General features: G+C 40.8%; 4 protein-coding genes across 14 annotated transcripts in view; 3 read left to right on the forward strand and 1 right to left on the reverse strand.

Moving 5' to 3' along the window:
* The window catches only part of LOC310723873 (serine/threonine-protein kinase Nek5), a 9557-nt gene extending 3897 nt beyond the window's left edge, over positions 1 to 5660 (forward strand). The window contains exons 10-23 of one of the 4 annotated variants that reach the window (XM_083537334.1): positions 289 to 367; positions 851 to 951; positions 1086 to 1348; positions 1457 to 1535; positions 2095 to 2196; positions 2332 to 2412; positions 2584 to 2661; positions 2730 to 2816; positions 2889 to 2978; positions 3602 to 3806; positions 3874 to 4032; positions 4379 to 4529; positions 4882 to 5076; positions 5303 to 5660. In XM_083537334.1, coding sequence (XP_083393460.1) covers positions 289 to 367; positions 851 to 951; positions 1086 to 1348; positions 1457 to 1535; positions 2095 to 2196; positions 2332 to 2412; positions 2584 to 2661; positions 2730 to 2816; positions 2889 to 2978; positions 3602 to 3806; positions 3874 to 4032; positions 4379 to 4529; positions 4882 to 5047 — 1641 coding nt within the window. In that variant the 3' untranslated portion in view covers positions 5048 to 5076; positions 5303 to 5660. Of the gene's footprint in view, positions 1 to 288; positions 368 to 850; positions 952 to 1085; positions 1349 to 1456; positions 1536 to 2094; positions 2197 to 2331; positions 2413 to 2583; positions 2662 to 2729; positions 2817 to 2888; positions 2979 to 3601; positions 3807 to 3873; positions 4033 to 4378; positions 4530 to 4881 lie in introns of all 4 variants that reach the window. The other 3 variants (XM_083537335.1, XM_083537333.1, XM_083537336.1) reach the window with 3 other exon arrangements.
* A 37-nt stretch (positions 5661 to 5697) lies between these two features.
* Positions 5698 to 19350, reverse strand: LOC310723882 (histone-lysine N-methyltransferase PRDM9-like). Of its 8 annotated transcripts, none has more exons than XM_083537356.1 (9): positions 19153 to 19350; positions 18747 to 18827; positions 18497 to 18650; positions 17548 to 17819; positions 16400 to 16467; positions 16128 to 16315; positions 14626 to 15616; positions 13980 to 14034; positions 5698 to 6410 (listed from the first exon to the last, which is right to left on the reverse strand). In XM_083537356.1, the coding sequence occupies exons 2-8, from the start codon at positions 18813 to 18815 to the stop codon at positions 14013 to 14015; spliced, it is 1764 nt and encodes a 587-aa protein (XP_083393482.1). In that variant the 5' UTR covers positions 18816 to 18827; positions 19153 to 19350; the 3' UTR covers positions 5698 to 6410; positions 13980 to 14012. The 8 variants fall into 8 exon arrangements, with proteins under 8 accessions (XP_083393482.1, XP_083393481.1, XP_083393479.1 ...); XM_083537355.1 differs by lacking the exon at positions 5698 to 6410 and adding an exon at positions 13109 to 13135; XM_083537353.1 differs by lacking the exon at positions 5698 to 6410 and adding an exon at positions 13248 to 13415.
* Positions 6819 to 9013, forward strand: LOC310723893 (nuclear factor 7, ovary-like). Its single transcript, XM_083537376.1, has 6 exons — positions 6819 to 7232; positions 7430 to 7525; positions 7617 to 7847; positions 7975 to 7997; positions 8085 to 8203; positions 8351 to 9013. The coding sequence occupies exons 1-6, from the start codon at positions 6834 to 6836 to the stop codon at positions 8887 to 8889; spliced, it is 1407 nt and encodes a 468-aa protein (XP_083393502.1). The 5' UTR covers positions 6819 to 6833; the 3' UTR covers positions 8890 to 9013.
* Positions 19351 to 21052: 1702 nt separating the features above from the next.
* Positions 21053 to 25621, forward strand: LOC310723500 (histone-lysine N-methyltransferase PRDM9-like). Its single transcript, XM_083536653.1, has 7 exons — positions 21053 to 21085; positions 21480 to 21554; positions 22104 to 22269; positions 22408 to 22679; positions 22900 to 22967; positions 23038 to 23228; positions 23776 to 25621. Exons 2-7 carry the CDS (start codon positions 21492 to 21494, stop codon positions 24846 to 24848), a joined length of 1833 nt encoding a protein of 610 aa, XP_083392779.1. The 5' UTR covers positions 21053 to 21085; positions 21480 to 21491; the 3' UTR covers positions 24849 to 25621.
* Positions 25622 to 27289: the final 1668 nt, after the last annotated feature.

A 27289-nucleotide genomic window follows, 5' to 3' on the forward strand; every position in this document is an offset into this window, starting at 1 on the left:
AGGGACGAGGATCATTGTGGTCCGATCCAACAGACAAGCTCATATCCTCAAACTGCTTAAGAAGTTCATGCTTTTGATGCTCAATGGGTCAGGAAAAGGGGGACCAACACTATATTAGGCAGGTGGTCATGATCTTATGGCTGATCAGTGCAAACAGGAGCACATGGGACTCATTACTGACATCTGCTGACAGAAAGGGGTACTCAGCTGTGGCTTTTCTTACAGACACGAGTGTGTGTGTGTGTGTGTGTGTGTGTGTGTGTGTGTGTGTGTGTGTGTGTTTTGCAGGTCATGGAGGAGGAATTTAGTCACCAAATTCTGCACAAAGACAAACCTGTAGCACAGCATGTTAACAAGCACATTGCAGGTACCAAACACACACACACACAAACACACACACACACACACACACACACACACACACACACACACACACACACACACACTACCACACACAAGTGTGATTATAAACCATTAAAACACCAGAGAGTGAGAAATATCATGAGTGTGTGATTATGCGGAATGTCTTTTCTACAGTCTTCTACAGTCAGATGAAGTTGTGGAACCAGGAGCTCCTGAGCAATAAATTACCTATAAAATAATGATAACGTCTAAAATGTTCCTTGGGTAGAAAAGTGCCTGAAGTGTTCAATCACAGACAATAAAAACAACATGAGATTCACTCTGTACTGAGTGACACTGTAAATTAAGCAACTGTTATGGACTTGAAGCCAAATTGTCATATAAATGAATTTCCTGAAATCCTATTTGTCATAAATTTATTATCATCTCTTTTTTATATATATATTTAACTCTCTCTCTCTCTCTCTCTCTCTCCCTCCCCTCAAAGTTCTACCAAGGCCTGATCCAGCAGTAAAGCCCCTGAACAGGTTTCCTCCCAGATCAGAACGCAGATGTCCCATAGTAAAGCCTTGTGGCTCACCAAATAAAGTATGCCAGCTCTTCTTGTTCTCCCTCCTTTTTACTTCATGGCAAATACCTAGTAGCCTGGTGCTTTACACCGCACACATCTGTGACACACCAGCAAACTAAAAACTAAAAATCCTTTTTTGTCTCATTCAAAGAGAATTCTCGGTCCAGCAGTAGGTTTCCAAGTGGCACGAAGAGCAGGAAACCCGGCTCAATGCGAGACCAAGCCCAACGCACATCTGCAGAACTGCTGGCAGAACCATGACCATCAGAACCAACAGCCACGTTTTCATCAAATTCCTGTTCAGCCTCTCCCTTTTTATTCTCCTCCTCTTCATCCCCTTTATTTTGTTGCACAAGAACTTAATGAGATGGAGAAGCTGGACAACAGACCAAACGCTCTGGATCCTTTCCAGCTGTGAGTGTGTGTGTGTGTGTGTGTGTGTGTGTGTGTGAGTGAGTGAGTGAGTGAGAGATCAAAAATATGAAAAGATGATTCTTATTTCTTGAAGTTTTGTTCTTCCAGTGTGGCAGCAGCACGGGAGGAATACCTGCAGAGAAGACAAGAAGCAAACCACTACAAACGCAGAGCAGAGAAGCAGCTGGTGAGACACACACACACACACACACACACACACACACACACACACACACACTCACTCATGTATGGTATGTGCTTTTTAAGCGTCACTTTCCACATTTAGTCCTAATTTGCCCTTATAATTTCTTCTGCTCTTCTGAGATGATGTTCCACTAGATTTTGTAGTGTGTTTATGGATATTTGTGTAGTAAAGTCAGGTAGTGACGTATGTAGAAGATGTAGAGAAGGTGAGGGGTTCTGGGGTGCAGTCAGCTTTCACATTCTTCCCAAAGTTGTCCAGTATTGATGAGATCAGAGCTCTATGGCAGGAGATCTTCCACTCCAAACCATGTACAGCAGATCTTTACAGAGCTGGCTTTGTGCACAGGAGCATTGCCATGCTGGAACAGGTTCTAGTGAACACTTGAACATTTTATTACACTGCATCCAAAGATGTCTGATTCACTTGTGTGCCTACAACTTTATGGTAACAGTTCTAAAAGAACCACATATAGCAGGAAAAGTCAGGTGACCCAATACTTTAGTCCATATAGGTCATCTTTCTCCACCTTTTTTGGATGCAGGGTCTGAGGCCCAGTACAGCAGAAGCAGAACGGTACAGAGGCCTCAGTGAGAGTGTCGCTCCACCACAACAAGTGGCACAAGACCGAATCCAGGGAGAGCAGGTTCCTCTGATTGCCTTCTGAAATTTAAGATTGATAGTGAATAATTAACTAAATAAAATGGGGTTTGTCCATGCTGGAGTTTTATCAGCATCTGTGTGTGTGTGTGTGTGTGTGTGTGTGTGTGTGTGTGTGTAGGAATATCTCAGGCAGCTGCAGCAAATCAGGAAACATTACCAAGACGAGATCAGAGGGATGAGGCAGAGAGCCAAGGCAGAGGTGATACACACTTACACACACCTGCAGAACAGAACCGTAAACACTCAGGAAACATTTAGTTTAAGAACGAAACATTCAATTCAAGTCTATAAGGAAGATCTGGAGGACTTTCTTCTGTGTAGGAAAAACACTCGTTTAACCTCGTTACATTTGATCTTTTCGTCTCTTCAGGTCGAGATTCATGCAGCAGGGGGGGACCTGAAGCTTCCTACAGAAAATCATACACACTTACAAAACGAAGAACAGAAAGTAAGCACACACACACACACACACACTCCTACAGCGTGTAGAATGAGGCTTATTGATGTTCTCTATAGCCTACAGATATGGAAAATGCTCTGAAGCAGGTCCTCCAGCAGAACCAGAAGGAGAGCAGAGAGCGACGGAGAAAATACAAAGTAAGGGTACGTTCCTGCACACGGAGACGTACGAAGCTTTCAATCGGGACTGAAAGTCTGCAATCTTTTTCTACTCAGAAAGCGGTCATGTTCGAGATCAAGCTGCAAGACGACAGAGAGCAGGGTGAAGGAGAGAAAGAAGAGCAAGAAACGGAGGAACAGAACGAGGTACGAGATCAATGAATGGAAATACAAAACAAGGTAGAAATTAGTGATGTTTAACAGGTAGCTCCGACAGGGAGCAAGTCGGTTATCCGTAAGTAGAGAAGAGAGAGACTTGTGTCTCTCTTCTTCTTCTTCTCCCTCTGTTTGTGGCGTTGTGGATTCCGAATATCACACGTGGATTTGTAACTTTTTCTTGAATATATTTTTCTTAAATATTTTTTTTTCTTGTGTTTTATTGAGTGGATTTTTCGGGCGTTCGTAGGTCTGACTGTACATTGTTGACTACGAGTTTTCCTTTATTCGTAAATCACACGTCTATGTGGTTCTTTTTCGAGTTCCGATTAAAAATAAATAAAAATCTGATGCATTCAGATGTGAAAGATGAGCCTCTGCCTCAGTCTCCTGCTCGCTGGAAAATAATTTCTTTTGCTTTTCATCTGTCTTACTTCAAATCCTGAGCATTTTCTCCAAACCATCTTATAATAAAAAGCATCCTCAAACCCGATGCTGCCACTACCATGCTTCACATCTTTATACATCGAGTTATTTGTCTGATTAAAAGGCACATTTTGACCAGTCTTTTATTGCACATGTGAACTACCGTTTTTTTTTTTGGTCACATTCAGTTTGCCTGTCAGGAGAAATCTGCCAACCACAAACTATCGAGACCTGCAGGCGAGGCTGACGTCAAGCCCGAAGAAAGAGTTAAGGAAGAAGAAGATAGTGAAGGAGAGAAACGAGTGAGAAGAGGGCTGTGGCGACGTGAAGCTCCTCAAACTCTTCTGAATGCTCTGGCCAACATGAAGGTCTTCATGTATTCATCTACTCGGGGTAAGTAGGACTGAGGTTTAAGAGTTCAGGACTCAATCAGCTTATTTACATTATTCTTTTAATGTAGAAAGAGTTACTGATCAGGAAGAGAAGGATCCAGGTCCACAAGAGAGAAGAAAATGGTCAGATCGCCCTCCTGTTACACTCCTTAATGCTCTGGCTGAGGCACAGCTCACCTGCTCTTCACTGGGTGAGGTGGACATGTTCACATCTCAAGCTGACCAAGGTAAACATCTGCCCTTGTTACAGTACTGTAGTGTAGAAGCTTCTTCTATATTCTACACCATTATAGCAAAATAATCATCATCGTGGTGATGTGACGAGAACAGAGTTAAACTTACCACCATGAAGTGGATTATGTTCCTATCACAGAACCTCCTGGATTCTTTTGTAGCTCTTATAACACAACAATCCGCCAACCCTCAGTGCACTTAGTGCCATTTCCACACTGATACGCTTTCGTTTAAAATTAGTGTGGAGTGAGCGATTGCACAGAAAGGCCACAGGCTGGTTCTTTTGGGTCTTGCTAAAGATTTTCTTTCTCTACTTCCTTTTTAACTTTCTTTTATCAGGAACAGTTAAACCTCTGGATAAAGGCAACACACCGGAGGACGAGAAGGAAAAGTCGGTAGAAGCTAAAAAAACAGAGGATAAAGAAGAGGACTACTCAGACGTGGAGTTGGACAAGGAGCGTCTGGAGCCCAGATCAGACGACGATGACACGCGAGTTTATTTTTTCTTTTTACAAACGCAACAAAGCGTATACTGTTAAAATTGAAATAAATGAAAAATATTGAATTCTAGTCTAATCCAACTTTTCCCAATTCTTTATGATTTCCTGGTGACCTAAATCTCCTCTCTGACCTTGACTTTACTTCATATTTTGGATCATTTGTTAAAATTAATTAGGAAACGTTTCCGGAACCTGACACTCGTGCACAACCCGACTCTGAATACGTCCAACTTTCCCGATTGAAATATTTCAGACTTGCGCGTACATAAAATCCAAAAATCTAACCCGATCCATTAATTCAGTTCAATCAGTCTAATGTCTCCTTCTCCCACATCTTCTCAGGAACTTCGAGGAGTCTGAGGATGAGATGATAAATGAGGTGAATGACTCCATGAGAAACCTCTTTATCATGACAGAGGACCAGGAGGTTCATGGCATGAAGGAGACGGATGAAGGAACACAGAGACCCCCCCCGCACATCACTGGAACAGAGCCGGCTCTTGGCTGAGCAGGAATAAAGCCCTGAACCATGAGGATGTGAGAACATCACCGTAATGAGAGGCACATCCTGCATCCTGCCAAAAAAAACATGAGCAGGAGTTCTAACAGGGCAGATGCAGTGAAAAAGTGTTTAAACAGTAGCCACAGTGACAGTGTAGAAGAACCCAAAGTATTTTAATGAGAGTGTAAAGAGTGCTGGAAAGTCTGTCCAGGTTCTAATCAGTTTCTCACGAATGTCTGTCCAGGTTCTGATCGGTTTCAGGTTCCGATCGGTTTCTCACGACCGGTTTCTGCACACATCAGATTCAAAACTAAAAATAGACCAGCACCTTCTTACTTCAAAACTCACTGCCTGAGGTCTTGTAGCACTGCTCGACTGGTCCCACCTTCTCTCAGGGTGAGAGGAACGTCTACATCAGGACTCTGTTCTGGCACCGAGATGGTGGAATGAATTTCCCCTGGATGTTCCGAACAGCTGAGTCACTGCCTTTTCTTCAAAAGACGGATGAAGACCTTGTTCTTCCTGAAACACTTAAACTAGCACTTTCCCCCAACACCCCCCCCCCCCCCAACCCCCGCGCTTGTTTTGTCTTTGTTTATTAAAAAGAACAAAACAAAAATGTGCTGTAATTCTTTTAAAAATAGAGAATCGAGAACCTTCCAGCCCTGGTTCAAACCATGACATCAGTAAACTAGAGTTTGGATTTAGAATAAAAAAAAAAATCTTTAAAGCAAAAAAACAAACAAACAGTAATTTAAGCAGTTAAATGAAATAAAATGAACAAAAATCCATGAATAAATAAATATTCTCAAAAATACAGGCAGGATTAGGGTAAGTGTCAGGGTTTAGGTTCAGGGCTTATGGTTATGGTTAGTGTCAGGGTTAGAGTTTAGGGCTTATGGCTTGGGTCAGGATTTATAGTCAGGATTTAGGGCTTTTTCTCAACATTGGCATGACATTACAAAGAACACAAAAGGAAATAAACGGCAGGTGGAAATGATGCGGGTAAAGTGTGTTACATTTTCTCAGATGTTTCAGTTTGGATGAGTGACCTTTGGAAAATGTTTGAAAACAATAGTGTATTTTCTAAGCCATCCAAAAAAGCAGGTTATAGCTCTATCATGCAAAGAAAAGAAGCCATATGTGAGCATGATCCAGAATCACAGCCGTCTTTTCTAGACCAAAGTTCAATTAAAAAAGTACTGAGGCAAAGTAGAAAACTGTTCTGTGTTCAGAAGAATTAAAATCAATTTTTTTTGTTGCATCAATCAGACTAAAGATGAGAAGGACCATTTGTCAGCACTGTGTTCAGAAGCCTGCATCTCTGATGGTATGGGCTGCACTGATGCCTATTTAATAGCTTGCACATCTGAAAAAAAAACAGTTTTTAGAGTGACATATAATTCCATCCAGACGATATATTTTTCAGGCAAGTCCTTGCATATTTCATCAAGACACAACATTTTTTATTTAAATGAAAACTACTTTATTGACCTATTTAATAACTCCTTCCCCTCTTAATATTAGCCTGATGCTAACCTGCACTGGAGGAAAATTATTATTAAATTAAAATCACTGAATGAATCTGAATGAATCATTTTGGTGAACTGAATGAAATGATTCGAGTTGAACTGAAAGAAAGGTCATGAGGGGTCTCTCTAAATCTCCTCTATTTATAGAAGTGTTAAACTTGAGACCACCGCAGACCTTTCGCAGTGTTCTACTGTGGTGAGTTTCATTTTATTCTCAGTTTAGAGAGAATTCTGAGTTTCATTTTCAGCTGTGAAATAAAATGGCTTCAGTGTTTTCAGAGGAGGATTTGTCCTGTCCTGTGTGCTGTGAAATCTTCAACGATCCTGTTCTCCTGCACTGCAGTCACAGTGTGTGTAAAGTGTGTTTGCAGAAGTTCTGGAAAACCAAAGGATACAGAGAATGTCCTGTTTGTAGGATTAAATCCTCTATAGATCATCCTCCCTCAAATCTGGCCCTGAAGAACCTGTGTGAGACTTTAATACAGAAGAAAAATCCAAAATCTTCATCAGTCTGTGAAACAGTCTGCAGTCTGCACGGTGAGAAACTGAAACTCTTCTGTTTGGACGATCAACAGCCGGTGTGTGTGGTGTGTCGAGATTCAAAAACACACACCAACCACAAATTCTGCCCCGTTGATGAGGCAGTTACAGACTGTGAGGTAAATAAAATGTTTCTGTGAGGTGATGAAAGTTTATTTAGATCTTTCATCTTAGACTAAAGCAGTGTACATCAATAAACCCACATCCTTTAAGTGTACACTCTTCATCATGTTCTTAAAAAGCTCTAATAAGTTCTTAGAGAAATCCAGCGATACCTGAACAGAGAGTCTTCATGCAGTGTGTTGATTTGTTTCAGGAGGAGCTGAAAACTGCACTGAAGCGATTACAGGAGAAACTGAAGATCTTTGAAGACTGTAAACGAACCTGGAGTCAGACTGCAGAACATATAAAGGTTAGAGTCAATAAGATGGGTTGATATTAGAATGATGTTTTGCATCACTGCATAGGAAGATGGATTTAATGTGATTTGCTCTTCACTCCAGATTCAGGTCCAACACACAGAGCAGCAGATTAAGGAGGAGTTTGAGAAGCTTCACCAGGTTCTTCGAGATGATGAAGCAGCCAGGATAGCTTTACTGAGAGAGGAAGAGGAGCAGAAGAGTCTGATGATGAAGGAGAAGATCGAGAAGCTGAGCAGAGACGTATCATCTCTTTCAGACACGATCGGAGCCGTAAAAGAAGAGATGGGAGCCGAAGACGTCTCGTTCTTACAGGTGAGTGTCGTTTATTCTGTATTTCTACCGTGAGAAAGTAAAACCGGTTTCCGTCGTCAGAAACGTCACATTTCGGTCAGGAAAAACGTCAGTCGGATCCACTGATATGTGCTTTGTTGTTTTACAGAACTACAAGACCACAGTGAAAAGGTGAGTGATGTGCCTTCCCTCTCTCTCTCGTTCTCTGTGTTTCTGACTCCAAACCCACAGCGGCACTGAATCCTGATGTTCCTGCAGAGCTCAGTGCACACTGCAGCATCCGGAGGAGCTTTCAGGAGCACTGATCCATGTGGCCAAACATCTGGCCAACCTTAAGTTCAGAGTCTGGGAGAAGATGCAGGACACAGTCCAGTACAGTAAGAATCTTTCTTTTTCTTTCTTTCTTTCTTTCTTTCTTTCTTTCTTTCTTTCTTTCTTTCTTTCTTTCTTTCTTTCTTTCTTTCTTTCTTTCTTTGTGTGTGTGTGTAACTGCACATTCATTTTTGTATTATTTTGTTTGTCAGCACCTGTAACTCTGGACCCAAACACTGCTCATCCCAACCTCATTGTGTCTGATGATCTGACCAGTGTGAGATTCGGTGATGAGAAAGAGAACCTTCCTGATAATCCAGAGAGGTTTGATGTCTTTCCATGCATCCTGGGCTCTGAGGGCTTTAACTCAGGGACGCACTGCTGGGACATTCAAGTAGAGGACTGTCTATGGTGGTTTGTGGGTGTGATGACAGAATCTGCTCAGAGGAAGGGAACTATATCCTCCAGAAGTGGAATCTGGTATGTGTGGTATTATGAAGGTAAATATGGAGCAGGATCTACACCACAGTCGTCCACTCCCCTCTCAGTAACACACAAACTCCAGAGCATCAGATTGCAGCTGGACTGGGACGGAGGAAAGCTGTTGTTTTCTGACCCTCTCACTGAAACACACATACACACGTTCACACACACATTTACTGACAAATTACTGCCGTTTCTGAATGTACGTTGTAAAAATTCTCCCAAAATCCTCCCAATTCCATTTTCTGTAAAAATAAATCAGAGCTGAAATTATTTTATTCCAGTTCATTAATGAAATAATGCTGATGAAAAGATTCCTGCTGTTTGCGAAAGTTTTTTACACTTAACAGATCATTGTGGAAAATCTTATTGGAATATATCATTATTTTGGCCCAATAAACAGTGATGGATCAATGCAATTTGTTACTGTACTGAAGACATGGGCGTAAATTTCATTTAACATTGGGGGGGGAGAGACACAATAAATATAACATTTCTCATGAGAAATTTTTGAAGGGGGAAACAAATAATAGTCAAATTGTACTTATAAAGAAACAGTGTCCCCACAGTGAACAACTTAGCTTTTATCATTATTATTGTAGCATGGAGACTTTATGGCGTCATTATGATTATTTAAAGTTTTTCTCAGGTTTAATGACAAAGCAAAACAAGGAATTAAAAAAAGGTTTAAAATGTTATTAAAAATTAATTAAGACACTTAAGAACAGAATAGAAATTGATTATAGAAATACACTGGGGTCAGTTCGGATGTAACACAGTGATCTTTCAGTAAATGCACAGATAAACAATATGCTAATTGTGTGTTAATGTTAAATTAACATTATACCAAGTCGTCCCAAATAAAACAGTGCATGGGAAACGGCTTTGGTGTGTTAGTTACAGTGCACTATGCTACAAGCTACTGTAAACAAGCTAACGTTCTACTTCGTCTTGTGGTGTTTTATGGCGGTTTGGCAGACCAACGAAAAGGTGCATTACCGCCACCTACTGATCTGGAGTGTGGAGCGAACACAAAGGAAAGAACAGTGAGGGGGGAAGGGGGGGGGGTTTGATAAATAATAATAATAATAATAATAATAATAATAATAATAATAATAATAATAATAATAATATATTAATAATAATAAAAGGAAATTGAAATTCTATCTATCCTTCCTGTATTTTTTAGGTATTTAAATAACACTTCTTGAGCTCTCGATTGCACATACTCACTTCCCAGCAGTACCTTCAGAGAGATATTGCCCACTCCTATCCACCCTAATTCCTGAATTAACAGAAATCTGTCCCTGTTATATGCAGGACACTCATCTAGTATGTGCCTCACTGTTTCTAATTCCCCACACTTCTCACATTCACCCGATTCATGCTTTCATATTCTAAAGAGACTATAGTTTAATGCAGTATGTCCAATTCTTAATCTAGTGATGACGACATCCTTCTTTCTATTTCCCAATCTTTTCCTCTCACTTCCAACATTCTCCTGTATCTGGAAGAGATGTCTTCCTTTCGACCCACTATTCCAAATTTCCTGCCATCTTTTACATTCTTCTGATGAAATCACTGCCTTGAATTCAGCTCTACTCAAAGCTACCTTAATGTGTGTCTGGGAATGTCTGGGAATTCAGCGCTTTCTTTGCTAGCAGGTCCACCGTTTCATTTCCATCCACACCAACATGAGCAGGTACCCAAAGAAAATGTACCTCCACCCTCAGCTGCCTAGTTCTAAACAGACTCTGAAAGACTTCCAATATTAAGTCTTGCCTTGATTCGGATTTTCCACTTCTTAAAACAAGCTAACGTTCACTAGATAAGTGATATTTTAATCGCTAATAGAGCAGATTCATGGAAAATTACTTCGCTAATCAGCATTTTTGGCGCAACCAATTTATGAATGAGTCTGCATCAACTACATTAAAGAGAATCGCTTTATTTAAAGTAAATAAAATACCCTAGTTAATGGAGTTGAACATTAATTGGGCCGCAGACACACACCTGACTCTTGTGAGTAGTAAAGGTGAGATGAACTGGGAAAGCAGGCAGTGGGTCAAACCACTGTGAGGAAGGGGAGGTGGTGGGGGGGGGGCCTAAACTGTTTCTAAATGCAGTTTTGCATTTGTTTTTCTAATTACACAATTATTTAGGTATACATACATATATTTTTTTTACAAAAGAGAGTGCGATATTTTTTAAATACTTTTTTTTGGGGGGGGGGACAATCCTCGGACGGGGGGTGTAAATATTATACATATTTAAATGTCAATTTAAATATTTAAAATAATGTCTCAAAATGCTGATTACAACTTATTACATAATTAGTTGATTTTAATTTAAAATAATAACCTACTGTCTTAAAACAATAAAAACAATGTGCTGAAGTTCTAGTAACTACATTTTCTCCACAACTTTCGCTTCAGGGCTTCCAGAAACTAATAAACAATAGAATTACATTATAATAATACAAATCTGTGTATATGAATTTGTTTAAATGTACATCTGCATGAATTATATGATTTAATGTTTTAATGTCTTTACTGTGTATGTGCACTGTGCTGTTTGGTGAAATGTGAAGCTGGTTGTGTGTGTGTCATTTGTGAAACTGTGCAGTGGAGAGTTTTAATTGAGCTCTTGAGCTAATTGAGCTAATTTAAGTTTCTCTCCACCAGCAGTTTGGGGTTTATAGAGATCCCATGAATTTGTAAATGAATCCTGCATTAGATGCTGATTCAAAATATACACTGTAATTAAGAGTGAAATAAAATCACTTGGTGAAATGTTCTGGCTTTGACCTTTCATGCTGCTGGACCTCCCATTAGGAGACAAGAATTCTTCTTCTCTTTGTTTTCCTACTGATTGTAAACATAATTTCAGTCTTCCTGGCCTGAAACAGAGGTCGAGACATCACACTGCACAATAGTTTAAACTAAAGATTCTGTATCTTTCCCAGTTCTTTAATAACCATGTTAGATTTCTTAGAGAATGTTTGGAGTAGGAGATTATCACTGCAGGCGTCTGTTCTTCATACATCGATAACTACATCCAACATCAAATGACACACCTAAGATCTTTTAATTATATTAAATGTTATTTAGATGAATCTAACGCACATATGGACATTAGTGTAGTTTGCAGGATTGACACCTTTTCCTGGAGGATCCCAGAGTTTTTTAGAGAACATCTCTTTAAAAAAAAAAATCATGAAGACCAAGCAGCTATCAAAACAAGTCTGGGACAAAGTTTTGGAAAAATATATAAATCAGGGTTTGATTCTAAAATGAAATCATTCATCCTGCAGAGTGACGGAATCTGTTATTAATACTAGGAAGAAAACGGGACGACAGGGACTTGTGTAGAGGAGACACTGAGCTTTTGAAGGGGATCAGATCAGAGGTAAAGTATTTATTTGTGTAGACTCGAGACGTAAAATCATTTCGGTTCTGGGAGACCAAAGGATCCAGAGAATGTCCTGTTTGTAGGAAGAAGTTGTTTATGGAACGTCCTCTTTCAAACCTGGCCTTAAAGAGCCTGTGTGAGACTTTCATACAGGAGCAAAATCAGAAATCATCATCAGCATCTGAAACTGAAACTCTTCTGTCTGGACCATCAACAGCCCTGTTTAGTTTCGAAACAACACATCGACCACAAATTCTGCCCTGTGGATGAGTCAGTAACAGACTGTAAGGTGAATAAAATGTTCCAATAATTAAGTTTATTCTACAAATCAATATCTACAGGTTCAATAAACAAACACGTTGTGTAATAATTAAATAGTTCATAATAATCATTATACATTTGAATAACACAATAACTACAGAATATGAGTGTGTTCTTGGATCATATTTAGATTTAGTGTAGATACAAAGGCACCTGTAAACAGAGCAGATCTTTTACATTAGACTAAAGCAGTGTACATCAATAAACACACATCCTATAAGTCTCATACATCTTCCTACATACACACACACACACACACACACACACACACACACACACACACACACACACACACACACACACACACACACTTTATATAATATATTATATATATATATATATATATATATATATATATATATATATATATATATATATATATATATATATATATATATATATATATATATTATCACTACATTTCTAGTCACTACATCACTCTGATGACTTGCACTGAATGGAGTCATCCAGGGTTGTATCGTCCAGGCAGTAGCTCCAAGCAGACTTCCAAATGGCATGATGGAACTTGGTGCATTTTTAAAGCTCAATCAGTGCTTATCAGAGTAAAATAAAGCGATACATGAACACAGAGTCTCCATGCCGTGTGTTGTTTCAGGAGAAGCTGAAAACTGCAGAACATGTAAAGGTTAGATTAAGGAGGAGTTTGAGAAGCTTCACCAGGTTCTACGAGATCAAGAAGCAGCCAGGATAGCTGCACTGAGAGAGGAAGAGGAGCCGAAGACGTCTCGTTCTTACAGGTGAGTGTCGTTTATTCTGTATTTCTACCGTGAGAAAGTAAAACCGGTTTCCGTCGTCAGAAACAACGTCAGTCGGATCCACTGATATGTGCTTTGTTGTTTTACAGAACTACAAGACCACAGTGAAAAGGTGAGTGATGTGCCTTCCCTCTCTCTCTCGTTCTCTGCGTTTCTGACTCCAAACCCACAGCGGCACTGAATCCTGATGTTCCTGCAGAGCTCAGTGCACACTGCAGCATCCGGAGGAGCTTTCAGGAGCACTGATCCATGTGGCCAAACATCTGGCCAACCTGAAGTTCAGAGTCTGGGAGAAGATGCAGGGTGCAGTTCGATACAGTAAGAGCCTCTCTCTCTCTCTCTCTCTCTCTCTCTCTCTCTCTCTCTCTCTCTCTCTCATATATATGTGTGTGTGTGTGTGTGTGGGGTGTGTGGAATCTGGTGTGTTGGATATCGTAGAGGTGAATATGGAGCACGTTCCACTTTTCATTCTCTGACCCTCACTAAAACACACACACAGTTTCCATGCATATTTTGCTTAACATAAATTACTGCCACTAAATGTTGCTTGTAAACAATCTCCTGTAAAGATCCTCCCACTTCAGTGCTCTGTAAGAGTAAATCAGATCAGTTAGAGCTGAAATGGTTTTATTCCAAATGATTAATAGCATATTGATGATGTGTGAAACTGTTTCCCTCCAGCAGTTTGTGGTTTTGTAGAGATCAGATGGATTTGTATATTAATCCTGCATTAGATGCTGATTTACAATTTACACTATAATTCAGAGTGAAATAAAACCAGTTGGTGAAATGTTCAGGCTCTGATCTTTCAGGCTGCTGGACTCCAGGGCGATCACAAAAACACACTTACCTAAAGATGTGAAAGGAACAAGAATCCTTGCCCTCAAAGAGCAAGATCTTCACTCCTGAGGAGAAACAGAGATTTCATTTGGATTTGAAGAAGACAAAAAGGTCACTTTAACAAGAAGGAAGATATTCTGAAGATTCTTTTCTTTCAAGGCCTGAATTGAGGAGCCTATGGTTCTACACATGCTGGAGTTTCTGAACCTACAGTAACCCTTTCCCTTCACTTGAACTAGGAGACCACAAATCTGCTCCAGCATGACAGTGCTCCAGTGCTCCATGAAGATATGGAAGATCTCCTGTTCCGATGAACAGGAGGTCGCTCCAACCCTGATGAATGTGACTGCACCCCAGGCCTCCTCACTTTCTCTCCTACATCACTACCTAAATGGCTAAAAGAGTCTCCATAAATCTTCATGAGCAGACTCCATCATCTTCCCAGAAGAGGAAGGATTGAGGATATTATAACACAAATAGTGATTAATGTGGAATGGGATGTTCAAAAAAAGATTAAAAGCTCAGGTGTCCACAAGATTAAATTCAAGTAACTCTGCCTACAAAAACAACATTCTAATAAATAATATACAGTGTACAGAGATTATTCCAAGACAAATATCTATTTAAATATTTATTTAGATAAATAATTCCCACACCTGGAGCAGTGGTAGGGTTTCTCTCCGGTGTGAGTGCGCTGGTGGACATGGAGAGTACTCTGCTGAGAAAAGCTCTTTCCACACTCCGAGCAGTGGTACGGTTTCTCTCCGGTGTGAGTGCGCTGATGCCGTTGGAGATGACTCTGGTGATTGAAACACTTCCCGCATTGCGAACAGAAATACGGTTTCTCTCCGGTGTGAATGCGCTGATGTCTCTGGAAAGTGCTCTGATGCGTAAAGCTCTTGCCGCAGTGCGAGCAGTGATGCGGCTTCTCTCCGGTGTGAATGCGCTGGTGGAGTTGGAGATTACTTTGGAGGGTAAAGTTCTTCCCGCAGTGCGTGCAGTGGTAAGGTTTCTCTCCGGTGTGAACGCGTAGATGGACTTGGAGATTGCTCTTTTGGGTGAAACTCTTTCCACACTCCGAGCACTGAAACGGTTTCTCTCCGGTGTGAATGCGCTGGTGCAGCTGGAGATGACTGTGATGAGAGAAGCTCTTGCCGCATTGCGAGCAGTGGTACGGCTTCTCCCCGGTGTGTGTGCGCTCGTGCTGTTGAAGGTCGCACTTCTGAATAAAACTCTTCCCGCAGTGCGAGCACCGGTGTGGTTTCTCTCCAGTGTGAATGCGCCGGTGTTTCCGAAGAACACACTTGTGATTAAAACCCTTCCCGCACTGGGAGCAGCGATACGGACGATTCCCTGGCGTCTGAGCGCACTGATGTGCATCGAGAACACTCTGATCAGGAAAACGACTTCCACACGTCGAGCACTGAGGAATATCCGTCTGCACGTCCTTCTTAACGCCGAATGACATTTGCTGGTCACTGGAGATGTTGAGCACCTGAATGTCATATTTCTTCTCTTCTGATTTCTGCTGCTTCTCACATAAATCGAAGTGATCGCTCTGAACATGTTTGCTGAGTTCGATTCGAGAATTACAGGAAAGTGGACACAAAGAGCAGGAGAAGACCTGCAACGTGTTGCCGTTTACTTCTGGAGCAGTAAAAAAAAAAAAAAAAACAGATTGAGATGTTAAAGGAAATTTGGAAAGGACAATTAGGCTACACAATCAGGAGAACTCTTCAGGTTCTGTAGTATTATATGTTGATGGTAGCACTATCTGGCAGGATGCAGCAGGAAGTCAGTGGGGTGTTTCTGGTAAATGCACTGGTGAATACCTGCACTGCTGTCATGTAGATAAGATCATGTACACAGTGACACCTGGCACCTGTTTACACCATTCGATTTTTGAAGGTCACAAAGGACTTTTAGTGTTTCAGACTCATAAAAACATGGTTTGGAAGCACTGGTCTGGAATGAGAACAGGATCAGGTGCATGAATCTGTGATCAATAACCAATCAATAACGTGTGCACGCTGAGAACCCTGTGATAAAGCAGTGCAATGCAGGAAGTACAGATTCTAGCCAAAATAAAAAAAACAAAAAAAACAAAAGGCTATCCTGACTGGGCGGAAAAAAGAAAAATAATTTCAGCATTTTTTACCGTTTTCAGAGCACTTAATGTTCCTGCGGTAGTCCCGTGTACACCCGAATTCTTTGACATACTCATTATACCACAAGAAGAGCTCTTGTCCTGAGGTGATGGGTCGACAAGTACGGTACAGAATCCCTCCTCGGTACATGCAGGCCACAAGATTCTGCTCTTCTTCATTACGAGCACAATTCACGTATCTAAAAGAACGACGCAAATTGAAATGAAGATAAGAGATCGTGAGTGAGAGAAAACAACGACCCACCAACAAGGAAGTTCCTCACCTCATCCAGTTAGAATGCATGTCCCTTTTGGCATCTACGTATTCTTCACACTGCTTGTGCCTGAATATCTACAAAATACAGCACAAATTATATCTAATTGTTTTTCATAATTATAGCATAGAGTGTCCCCTACATCAAAGTGTCATCTTCTGGAATACAGAAGCTGCCAGATGAGCTGCAATGGCCCTTGGAACCTTGAACTATTGGCAAAAATCAATACCGATAGTTTTTCCGGCTTCCGGTCTGCTGTCGTTACAAGAGTGGCCTCTAGAGGTGAATCACTGATGCCACAATGCTTATTGCTTTTTACATGTGAGACAGTGTGCTGCATGGAGTGTGCTATATTATATTTACTATTTATAACTTATTTATATAATTAGATTTATCAATCAATATATTCATATTTATATCATTTAGCACATTTTCATGATTCAGTATTGTTTTTTTATTTATGTAATACAGTTCAGTTCTATTTTACATGGAGGGTTGTTTTTTTTTTTTGTTTTGTTTCTTCAAGTATCAAATAAAACCTCAGTTGATTAATCAGTTATTGGTGCGTCCAATAACAACCTCCAGTTATTAAAATAGGATAATTATTTGTTAGATTCACCCACCAAGTGGGTAATAATTCTCTTTTATTAGGTGATGTATCTCTAGAAAAGCGTTGCTTATTTGTCTGTATGGTGCAGAACAAAATAATTAAATAATCCAGCATTTGGAGGCGAAATAAATACATTAAAAAACATAACAACATCCTACAATAATTCTGTTAGTCACTCTGGCCCATGTCATTTTCTTTTACAGACTGACCCCCTTTAAAGAAAGGAAACATTAGTGGCCCTCAGAAGAAAGTTTGGGGAACCCTGATTTAGAATCAGCTCACAGCTAAATTTTGTTCTAAAACAAGTGCAACAGCACCACCATCAGATATTTTAAAAAAAGATGATCCAGACCAGTGTTACACTCCTTCTGCTGGACTGAGTTCACAGTAATTACTTGTCGGAGTGCCAGTACACTGTTTATAAACAGGTGAGAGACGAATCATAAGAATCAACACTGCACCAACTTTTGTTGTTCTCAAATGTTCTCATTTGTTTGAAAAAAACAGAGGAGCTCTGAATATTTATAATAAATATATAACAACTCACCACCCAGGAGTATCCACTGCTCAGAGCTTCCTCTCGGTCCACCAGCTCTCCCTGATAGGGTCCGAAGTGTGCACCTACTGGAACAGTGTCCCCCTTATTAAACACTCCCAGACCTGCGTCAGGAAGACCAGACTTCCCGATCTCTAGTCCAGGAGGAAGAGTGTGTGTGGCTCGGTCTGCGATCCCCATGGGAACGGGAGTATCAGGGATGAAGAGCGCAGGACCGTGAACCTCACACTTATTAAAGAAGAAGGATTTGCAAAGTTCACAGTCTGAAAGAAGAGAAAACACGATGCCACAAATTAATTAATTAACCAGCAATAAATACAGTTTTGTAGTGTTTGAATTACAGAGTGACTGATTTAACGCTTTTGTTGATTAATCGAAACCGATAGGCGATTAATGCCAATAATCCATATTGATAGTTTTTCCAGTTTGCGTCTGAGGGGCTGAGAAGGACCGCTGTCATTATACAGTACGTGAGCGGCCTCTAGAGGCGAATCACTGACATCACATGCTGCTTGTTTGCATGCTTTATTATTCCATTCATTATTCACATGTTCAATTTTTTTTTTTTTGTCTTTTTTTTTTAGTCATTTTGGATTTAACTGTATTCATTTATTTGGAGTTTTACTTTTTTGTCTACGCCCTCCTTCAGTCTTATTGACCAGGTCTTATATCATAATTGAGTGCTTCTCACCAACTACTATAAAGAAATGACCCCAGGGGGTGAAAAGAGGGGACCTTTTTTTTTACCTCATGACTATTCATTGTATTTTACACAAAGATTTTTAAGCAATGATGGCTTGATGGAGGGAGCAACAGATGGATATGTAGGGACGGATGGATGGAGGGATTGAGGGAGAGATGGATGGAAGGATGGATGGATTCAGGGAGGGATGAAGGGATGGAAGGAATAGTCATAAATATAAAAGTAGCCTGATCTTACAAAGGCAGTCCCCATTGCCACCTTCTTCCTCTTTAATGGAGGTAACTTCAGGTCTGTCTCCAAGGTTGCAGCTGTCCAGGATTGGAGTCTCCTCTTTCTTCACACAGATCTCCATCCCTCCATCAGAAGTCTCAATTTTCACATCCACACTTTCCTTATGATCAAAACAACAACACTTATTCTGCATACGAGACAATCTTCATCATCTACCTGCTCCTTCACATGAATCGTGAGACGCCACTGAGCTTACCTGTGAGAGAGCGTGATCAGACTGAGACTGTGTGGAGAAGCAGAACGACGTGTCTCCTGCTGAACTCATTACAACTGAGCACTGAAAGAAACAAAGACCAATCATAATAATAATCATAATAACAAGACATATTTTAATAAAAAAGATAACTATATAAGTATTTAAAGCTGTTTTTCTCCTATAAACCCACAAATTGTAATAATATAAAGCTATTTAAATACTTTAAACCCATAATAATGAAACCAAAAACACATCAAGGCCGAATTACAAATCTCTAGTGTTTAGATAAATAGTGCACTAGATCAGGTGTACACGTGACGGGCTTCACTCCTCCTCTAGTGCACTACAGCAGTGAAGTGGAGATCCGTTTGGGATTGGGCCACCCAGTAAATGTTCTTCTCCTTACCTCAGGGCTTTAAAAGCAGGACGGAGTTTGTAAATCCGCACACAGAGATTTAATTCCTGAACTGTAAGTGTGTAAAACTCTGATCAGGGCTTTAATGTGGAGGAAATTCTCTCCGCCGCATCACTCACTCACTCACTCCGCCTGCAGAGGCGCTCTCCCTGTTCTTCGGGGTTTCTTAGCGGTTTTGGAGCAGCAGCTGCTCAGCGCGTTACCGCCACCTGGCGGACGGGAGCAGAGCGACACGTAGAACTTCATAATTCGACAGTTTTCTTTTGTTGTTGTTTATTAAAAAAAATGTAAAGTCATGATTTAGTTTTTGTATTAAAATCATTTTTTTCTGCAGACACTTCAGTAAGAGATTGTGTTTTCTAAATATGGCTTTGCAATAAAGTTTTTTTGTAATAAAAATGTACATTTTACATTATATTATTTTTATTTTTATTATTATTATTATTATAGATTTTGAATAATTTTCAGCTTAAACTGAATTTGTTCCCTGACTATACACTGAACCTGCAGGAGCACCCAGAAGTATTAGGAGGCCATGCATTATAGTACTTTTTCTTTAAAAAAAACACAACATTTTCTCGTGATTTTGACATATTGTTCACTCGTGATTTTTCTGTCTATTCGGCATAAGAGCATGCTCTAGAGGCAGAAATGAAGTCGTGATCACGAGAAAACAAAAAAGAAATAATTTTTGAATGCATGGACTCTTTGAACACTTCTCTTCTTTGTTGCCCTCTTGTGGTCATCATGCGCTACTACATTATATATTTAATTAGACCTGTAGTTTTTAAAGAGGCGCAGCCCTCTAGTGGGCAATAAAGATATGACAGGTGGGGCGCAATAAACAGCAGGATTTATTTTTATATTTGCTTCATTTATGATTTTCTGTATCTAAAATAAACTTCATACAATCAAAACAGCAACAAAGAAACAATCAAGTCATTAAGTCAAGTAATTTAAAACATTACCGTACCGAAAACAACTACACTTTTTTTTCTCTATTAATGAACTTGAGGCTATTTGATGTTTTTGATTTAGAACTTGTTATTTCAATAAATCCAACAATTTTCATTGTATTTCATTACCATTTGTTGTGTGGAGGCTGGAGGACACGTGAAAATGAAAATCTTCCCCCTCTAAAGTGGAAAACGGTAGAAAAGGTTTGAGTCCAACGTGACGTTAAATATTATGATTTTTTGTTGATTTGTCAATTCTGTTTTATTCTGACAATATTTTAATCAGTTTGATGACTATCGATCAGTACACTTATGCTGAGTGGCAGAAATAATTTAGCATTAACTTTCTGCATCATAACATGATAATAATACATCAACATATCATTTCTAAACAAAACAAACAAAAACAAAAACATAAAAAAAAAAAAAAGAAAAAATTATTTCTCGTGATCTCAACAAAAAGTTGTTTTCTTATAGTTAAAACTAAAATATTTATTTTATTATTATCCATGATGCTGCATCTAAAACCTGCTCTAATGCTGAATACAGAGAAAATCTGTGATAACGAGAAAAAAACTCGTGTTAAATCATATTTATATATGCAAATATACACTTTCACATACACTTACTTGTAGGTAATTATAACTTTTGTATGCATCATTATTACTGTTTTTGAAATCTGTACATAAACAACTGAAACAAAAAAAACTACTGTTATGTCGATATCACGAGAAAATTAAGAACAATATTTTTTATATATATTTATGATTTATAAATAACCTAAAAGAGAAAAGATTTCTGAGACTTTCTCAGTAAAGTGACTGTAATGGACCTGTTTATTAATCTACAGCTGGTATCGAGTTGTCGCTCTGCTCCAGTCCGCCAGGTGGCGGTAACGCGCTGAGCAGCTGCTGCTCCAAAACCGCTAAGAAACCCCGAAGAACAGGGAGAGCGCCTCTGCAGGCGGAGTGAGTGAGTGAGTGATGCGGCGGAGAGAATTTCCTCCACATTAAAGCCCTGATCAGAGTTTTACACACTTACAGTTCAGGAATTAAATCTCTGTGTGCGGATTTACAAACTCCGTCCTGCTTTTAAAGCCCTGAGGTAAGGAGAAGAACATTTACTGGGTGGCCCAATCCCAAACGGATCTCCACTTCACTGCTGTAGTGCACTAGAGGAGGAGTGAAGCCCGTCACGTGTACACCTGATCTAGTGCACTATTTATCCGATCGAACACATTGGTGTTATTATTATTATTCGGCTTCAGGGAGGTGTTTTGGTGTTTCAGTGCTGTAATTATTTATGGATTTATGGAGATGTTTGATTTCTAAATAAACATTTCTGCTCTCTGTTTCTCCTCAGACTCTGGTTGTAATGAGTTCAGCAGGAGACACACCGCTCTGCTCCTCCACACCTCCTCATCCACAGCTCTCACAGGTAAAGATCAGTGATGGGTCTAACCGCTTGCCCGTTGTCATGGGCGACAGTAACCCAGGAGACAGGATGTGGGCTTGGCCAGCTACGCGACAAAGTTGAACTTTATGCAAATGAAGCGCGCCGCATCTACCAATAAGAGTGAAGAGCGCGTGACCGCACGTGGTCACGTTTCCTGGTTTTGGAAAATGTGTGGCTCCGCCCACTGTAATGTTACCGGTAGTAGGCACGCCCCCTGGGGGACTAATTAATTAATTACCTGGACCAATTAATTAATTGATTGATTGCCTGATTAACTGACTTTATTACATGGTATGAATAAACAATTAAATACAATAATAAATGGTCTGATCCCGGCCTTTTCTTTATCTCTCTTCCCTCTAAATACCTGAAATCGAAATACCTGAGCAGAAATCGACTCCCCGTGGTTTCAGTGCATCGGTTTCTTTGCTTATAAAACTTTTGCACGTGTATATACGTCAGCATACGTCTCAGGATTTGTATCGAAATAACTTTCGCCTGCATACGTACAAAAAGATTTTGTTTTCTTAGCCGGGCGACGATGTCAAATCCGAGGCTTCATCCAGAGCGTCGGTGGTCCGTGTGAAGGAAGAGGAGACGCCCGAGCCGAACCCGTACAGCCACACAGACGATTGCGACAACATGCCTGAAGTGATCGCTGTGAAAGAGGAAGAAACGGGGGATGAAGACTTCCTCTGTAGGCCACACTGGAGCTCAGTAACACACTCGCTGATCATTCTACTGCACACACATTATTTAGGTCATCATTTGAGATGGTGTTCATGATGATCAGGTCTGCATTATGATCATCATTTCTTCTTTTCTCTCCTTTCAGACTGTGAACTTTGCAAATCCTTCTTCTTTAATAAGTGTGAGGTTCACGGTCCTGCGCTCTTCATCCCTGATACTCCCGTTCCCATGGGGATCGCAGACCGAGCCACACACACTCTTCCTCCTGGACTAGAGATCGGGAAGTCTGGTCTTCCTGACGCAGGTCTGGGAGTGTTTAATAAGGGGGACACTGTTCCAGTAGGTGCACACTTCGGACCCTATCAGGGAGAGCTGGTGGACCGAGAGGAAGCTCTGAGCAGTGGATACTCCTGGGTGGTGAGTTGTTATATATTTATTATAAATATTCAGAGCTCCTCTGGTGGATGTCATACTTCCTGTTTCACCATTTAGTGGTGTAACATTGATAATATTTTGTTTGATAATTGATGTAGATCATGTCTCTGAACTTCACACACAAGAAACAGACCTGCTGAGTTTTACTGCTCCCTCATGCTTTTAAAGACCAGAAAAGAGAAATGTGTAATCTTTTTTGCAGATCTACAGGAATGGGAATGGTGAGGAATACATAGATGGCAGAAGAGAGATTCATGCAAACTGGATGCGGTGAGCTGGGACTTGTTCAGGTTGTTTTTTTCCTCCTCATGCTTTGTTTCTAATCCGTTCTTCCTCTTAGGTATGTGAATTGCGCTCGAAATGAAGATGAGCAGAACCTCGTGGCTTTTATGTATCACGGAGGGATTCTGTACCGTTGCTCTCGACCCATCAACCCAGGTCAGGAGCTCCTGGTGTGGTATGAAGAGGAGTACGCCCGAAATCTAGGTCATACTTTTGATCGCCTCTGGAACAAAAAGTCCTCTGCAAACGGTAAAGAGATTTTCCGGGGAATATTCGGGTTTAAACAAACGTTGTTCTCCGCAGTTGTAAAATGTTCGCAGCTCGCTCCAAGTCATTAGATTTTAATTCATGAGGATACCTGTTATCCAGAGCGAATTACACTTATCTCATTTATATCCCTGAGCGAGGTGCTGAGAGAGCGAGGTGCTGGGATTTTCACTTCCAGTATAAAGTCCAACATCTTAAAGGGCTTTTACTTGTACAGTGAAATTGTTCTTCACATGTCTCCACTTGTTAGGAAGCTGGGGTCAGAGCACAGGGTCAGCCATGATACAGCACCTATAGAGCAGAAAGGGTTAAGGGCCTTGCTTAAGGGCCCAAGAGTGTCAGCTTGGCCACGATACTGGGGATTGACCCGAGAGCTCCCACTAACAGCCACTGGCATTGCAGCACTGGAGACTGCTGTTATTCCTGATCAGTGTATATAATCATAAAACTCATGTTTTCAGGTAAAGTTTTTATTAGTTTATTCATCATTTTCTCAAACATTCCTGTTTTTTTTCTTTCATTGCTCCAGAAACAAGCAAAGCTACGAGTCAGCTTTTCTCCTGCTCGCTGTGTCCACTTTATTATACGTCTCAAACTTATCTCAACAAACACATCCAGAGCTTCCACCCTGAGGAGTATCTGAAACAGCAGGTTTCAGGAGAGAGTCCGATGCCAGCAAACAGCTCCGTTGCTGGAACCTCTGCTGCTCTCAGATTCAACACGTCACAGAAAGAAGCACAGAAGGAAACCGGCATGTGCTCAGGCAGGGGAAACGGTCTGCCTCTGGAAACGTCCGAGTGCAGTCCAGCTGGAGAGACGCTGTATCAGTGCTCGCAGTGCTGCAAGAGTTTCAACAAAAAGAGCAATCTGAGAAAACACCAACGCATTCACACTGGAGAAAAACCGTATCACTGCTCACAGTGCGAAAAGAGCTTCATCCAAAAAAGCGACCTCCGGCAACACCAGAGAATTCACACCGGGGAGAAGCCGTACCACTGCTCGCAGTGCGGCAAGAGCTTCACCCATCAGAGCCATCTCCAGCTTCACCAGCGCATTCACACCGGAGAGAAACCCTACCACTGCTCGGAGTGTGGAAAGCGGTTCAATCAGAAGAGCAATCTCCACGTCCATCAGCGCATTCACACCGGAGAGAAACCCTACCACTGCTCGCACTGTGGGAAGAACTTCACCCTCCAGAGTCACCTCCACGTCCACCAGCGCATTCACACCGGAGAGAAGCCCTACCACTGCTCTCAGTGTGGAAAGAGCTTCACTCACCAGAGCCATCTTCAGAGACATCAGCGCACTCACACGGGACAGAAACCATATCAGTGCTCACAATGCGGCAAGAGTTTCAATCACCAGAGCCATCTTCAGCGGCATCAGCGCACTCACACCGGAGAGAAGCCGTACCACTGCTCGGAGTGTGGAAAGAGCTTCTCTCAGCAGAGTACTCTCCAGCTACACCAGCGTATTCACACCGGAGAGAAACCATACCACTGCTCCAGGTGTGGGAAGAGATTCACTTACTCACTTACATTCAAGACTCACAAGTGCACAAACACAGACCCGTTACATTATTTAAATTATTTGTCTAATTGAATCTCGTTACTTTCTTGGTGTGACACGAGGTGGTGTTCAAACGTTTCGAGACTAATGGTGTACCTGGTGCTGTTCTGACCACGTCTGCAATTAGAAGAGGACTATTTTGAAGGTAATCGTTTGGAAACGTAGATAAATAAAGTACTTTCGTCTCGAAACTTTTTGATATCACCTCAGATGTGCATTTTGATGTATTTTATTTATTTCCCACAGAACATCAAGTATATAATATCATTATTCATATTCTCATTTTACTGTTTACTTTTAAATATCGATAAAAATCATTTCATGTTAAAATTCACCTCGATATAATTCATGTATGACGCAGTGGAAAGACAGTTGGCTCAAATCATTTCTCACACTAATCGTCGCACTTCATCTTTTCTTGTTGTCAACGATTTCCTTTTGTCTTTGTTTTTCTCCATACCATATCTCAACACTATAACATTTAATAACAGGACATTTATACAAATTGGAGACATGGAGTAATAAAATAATGTTTGAGTATTAAACACTAACTCTTAAAAATTAAGTGTAAAACAGTAAAATGTGGGATCTGCAATTCTTCATCGTGTCCACTAGAGGGACTATAATCATTCCTGGTTGTTTTACAAGGATACATAAGTCCTGCATTTGTGTTTCAATGTATTGTTATTGTATGATATAAATACCTCAATATTTGTGTAAAGGTCTTGTGTTGAGATAAACAGTGTTCATCCGATCAGGATTAAATGCTTATTGGAGATACATGAATAAAACGGATGATCACAGAATCTTTCCTCTCAACTGATTATTAAAAGACTGGAATTAAAACTAACAGTTCACATATTAAGCTGGTTGAAAGCCGGAACTGGTATTTTTAGCTCCTGTTATCTGGTGAATAAAATCTATGAATGTGTTCGTGTTTCGCGAGCATTGTAAATCCTAGTGCGAATTATTTGCGTAATGAGGAACAGTCAGTCTGACTCCAGGCTTTAAAGTTCAGATGTTCAGTGGTTTACTCTGGCAGGACTCACTCCGCTCCTCTGCTGAATGAACTCCAAGTAATTCCATATGTTACTTTCTTGAAGAAATGTTTTTCAAGGAGTTTACCCTGTATTTTAGTCAGCCTCAATCCTCTGAAGCTCAGTGTATACATCGTTGAGTATGGACCGTTATTGCCTACTCTGAATTCTGGTGACGCACCCTGGGGAAGAGAGAAGAGAAAATAATTTTTAGTGTAGGAGGTTCAGAAGGAATTGGGCCACTGGCTGTAGGGGGCTTGTGTTGATGGCGTGCTGGGTCTTCCAGAAATCAGCATCTGCTGAAAGATTTCCCACTCGTGCTTAGCCTGCTGCAGGAGCTTTCATACAGTCCTGAATGTGGAAACGATATTACCCTTTGTTTCTAGGCCTAGGAACACAGACGTGTGGCTCTTGGCCAGATGCACTGCATCAGCTACGGGTTTCAGAGTGAACCTGGCCTGAATTCAGGAGGCAAATCGCACCACCACCTTTCAATCAACCTCATCGTCTGGCTTTTCAAGGTCGTGCCTCAGCGCCACCTGATCGAGTTGAAGAGCTTCCGAACAGAAGGGCGGGGCAGATCCCTTTCCTCGGCTAGGCAGCGACAAACTGACCCACTCCAGCATGGCACTCTTCACTGCTGGGAGGAACAACTAGCAGTCAAACCCCACTCCATCTGCTGCTGGGCTCAAGTTCAAAGTTTTCCCGCTACACTAAATGCTCGGACTCGGAATTAGAACCAGAATCACTTTATTTTGCCAGTGATGTTTATCTGGTGTTTTAAGACTAGCTATGTTTAAATAAGTACTTACAGTCCCTACATTTCCACAATATCACCTTCAAAATAGTCCCCACAGTGCTCCCAGCATTCTTCTGGAACATGTCCTGAAAGTCTTTTTTTTTTTTTTAAGCATGTCAACCTTCTGTGATTCGCGCTGGATCTCTGCTACAGTGTCAAAATCTTGGCTAGTAGAGTGGGAGCCCAGTTTCATTTAGAATTTCCAGTTTGGTCTTTCTGTTGCTTAGTGCTCTCTCTCTGAGTGTGTGTGTGTGTGTGTGTGTGTGTGTGTGTGTGTGTGTGTGTGTGTGTGTGTGCTATATGATCTACTCTAAAGTAATTCCAGTCTGTAATGTAATTTCCTTTAGCATTCACTCACTAATCGTAGGTCAGTTAAGTTTAGCTAGCACTTCCGAGGGAGAACTAGGTTAGCTGGTCTGGTTATATTGACCCAATTGACCCAATTTAGGCTAAAATGTACTAGTTTGCATTCAATTCTAGTGTATTCAAATGATGTCTGACACCATATTGTGTGTTGTATGTACTACACAATGCCTTTTAAAATTTCTGAGGTAAAATATCTCAATAAAGCCTCAATATCGTTTGCAAAATAAGTGACTGAGTGCTGGTGGCTGTAAATGATCCGGCATTAAGGAAGA

The sequence above is a fragment of the Silurus aristotelis genome (assembly GCF_946808225.1).
Source record: "Silurus aristotelis genome assembly, chromosome: 3".
NCBI classification, from domain to species: Eukaryota; Metazoa; Chordata; class Actinopteri; order Siluriformes; family Siluridae; genus Silurus; species Silurus aristotelis.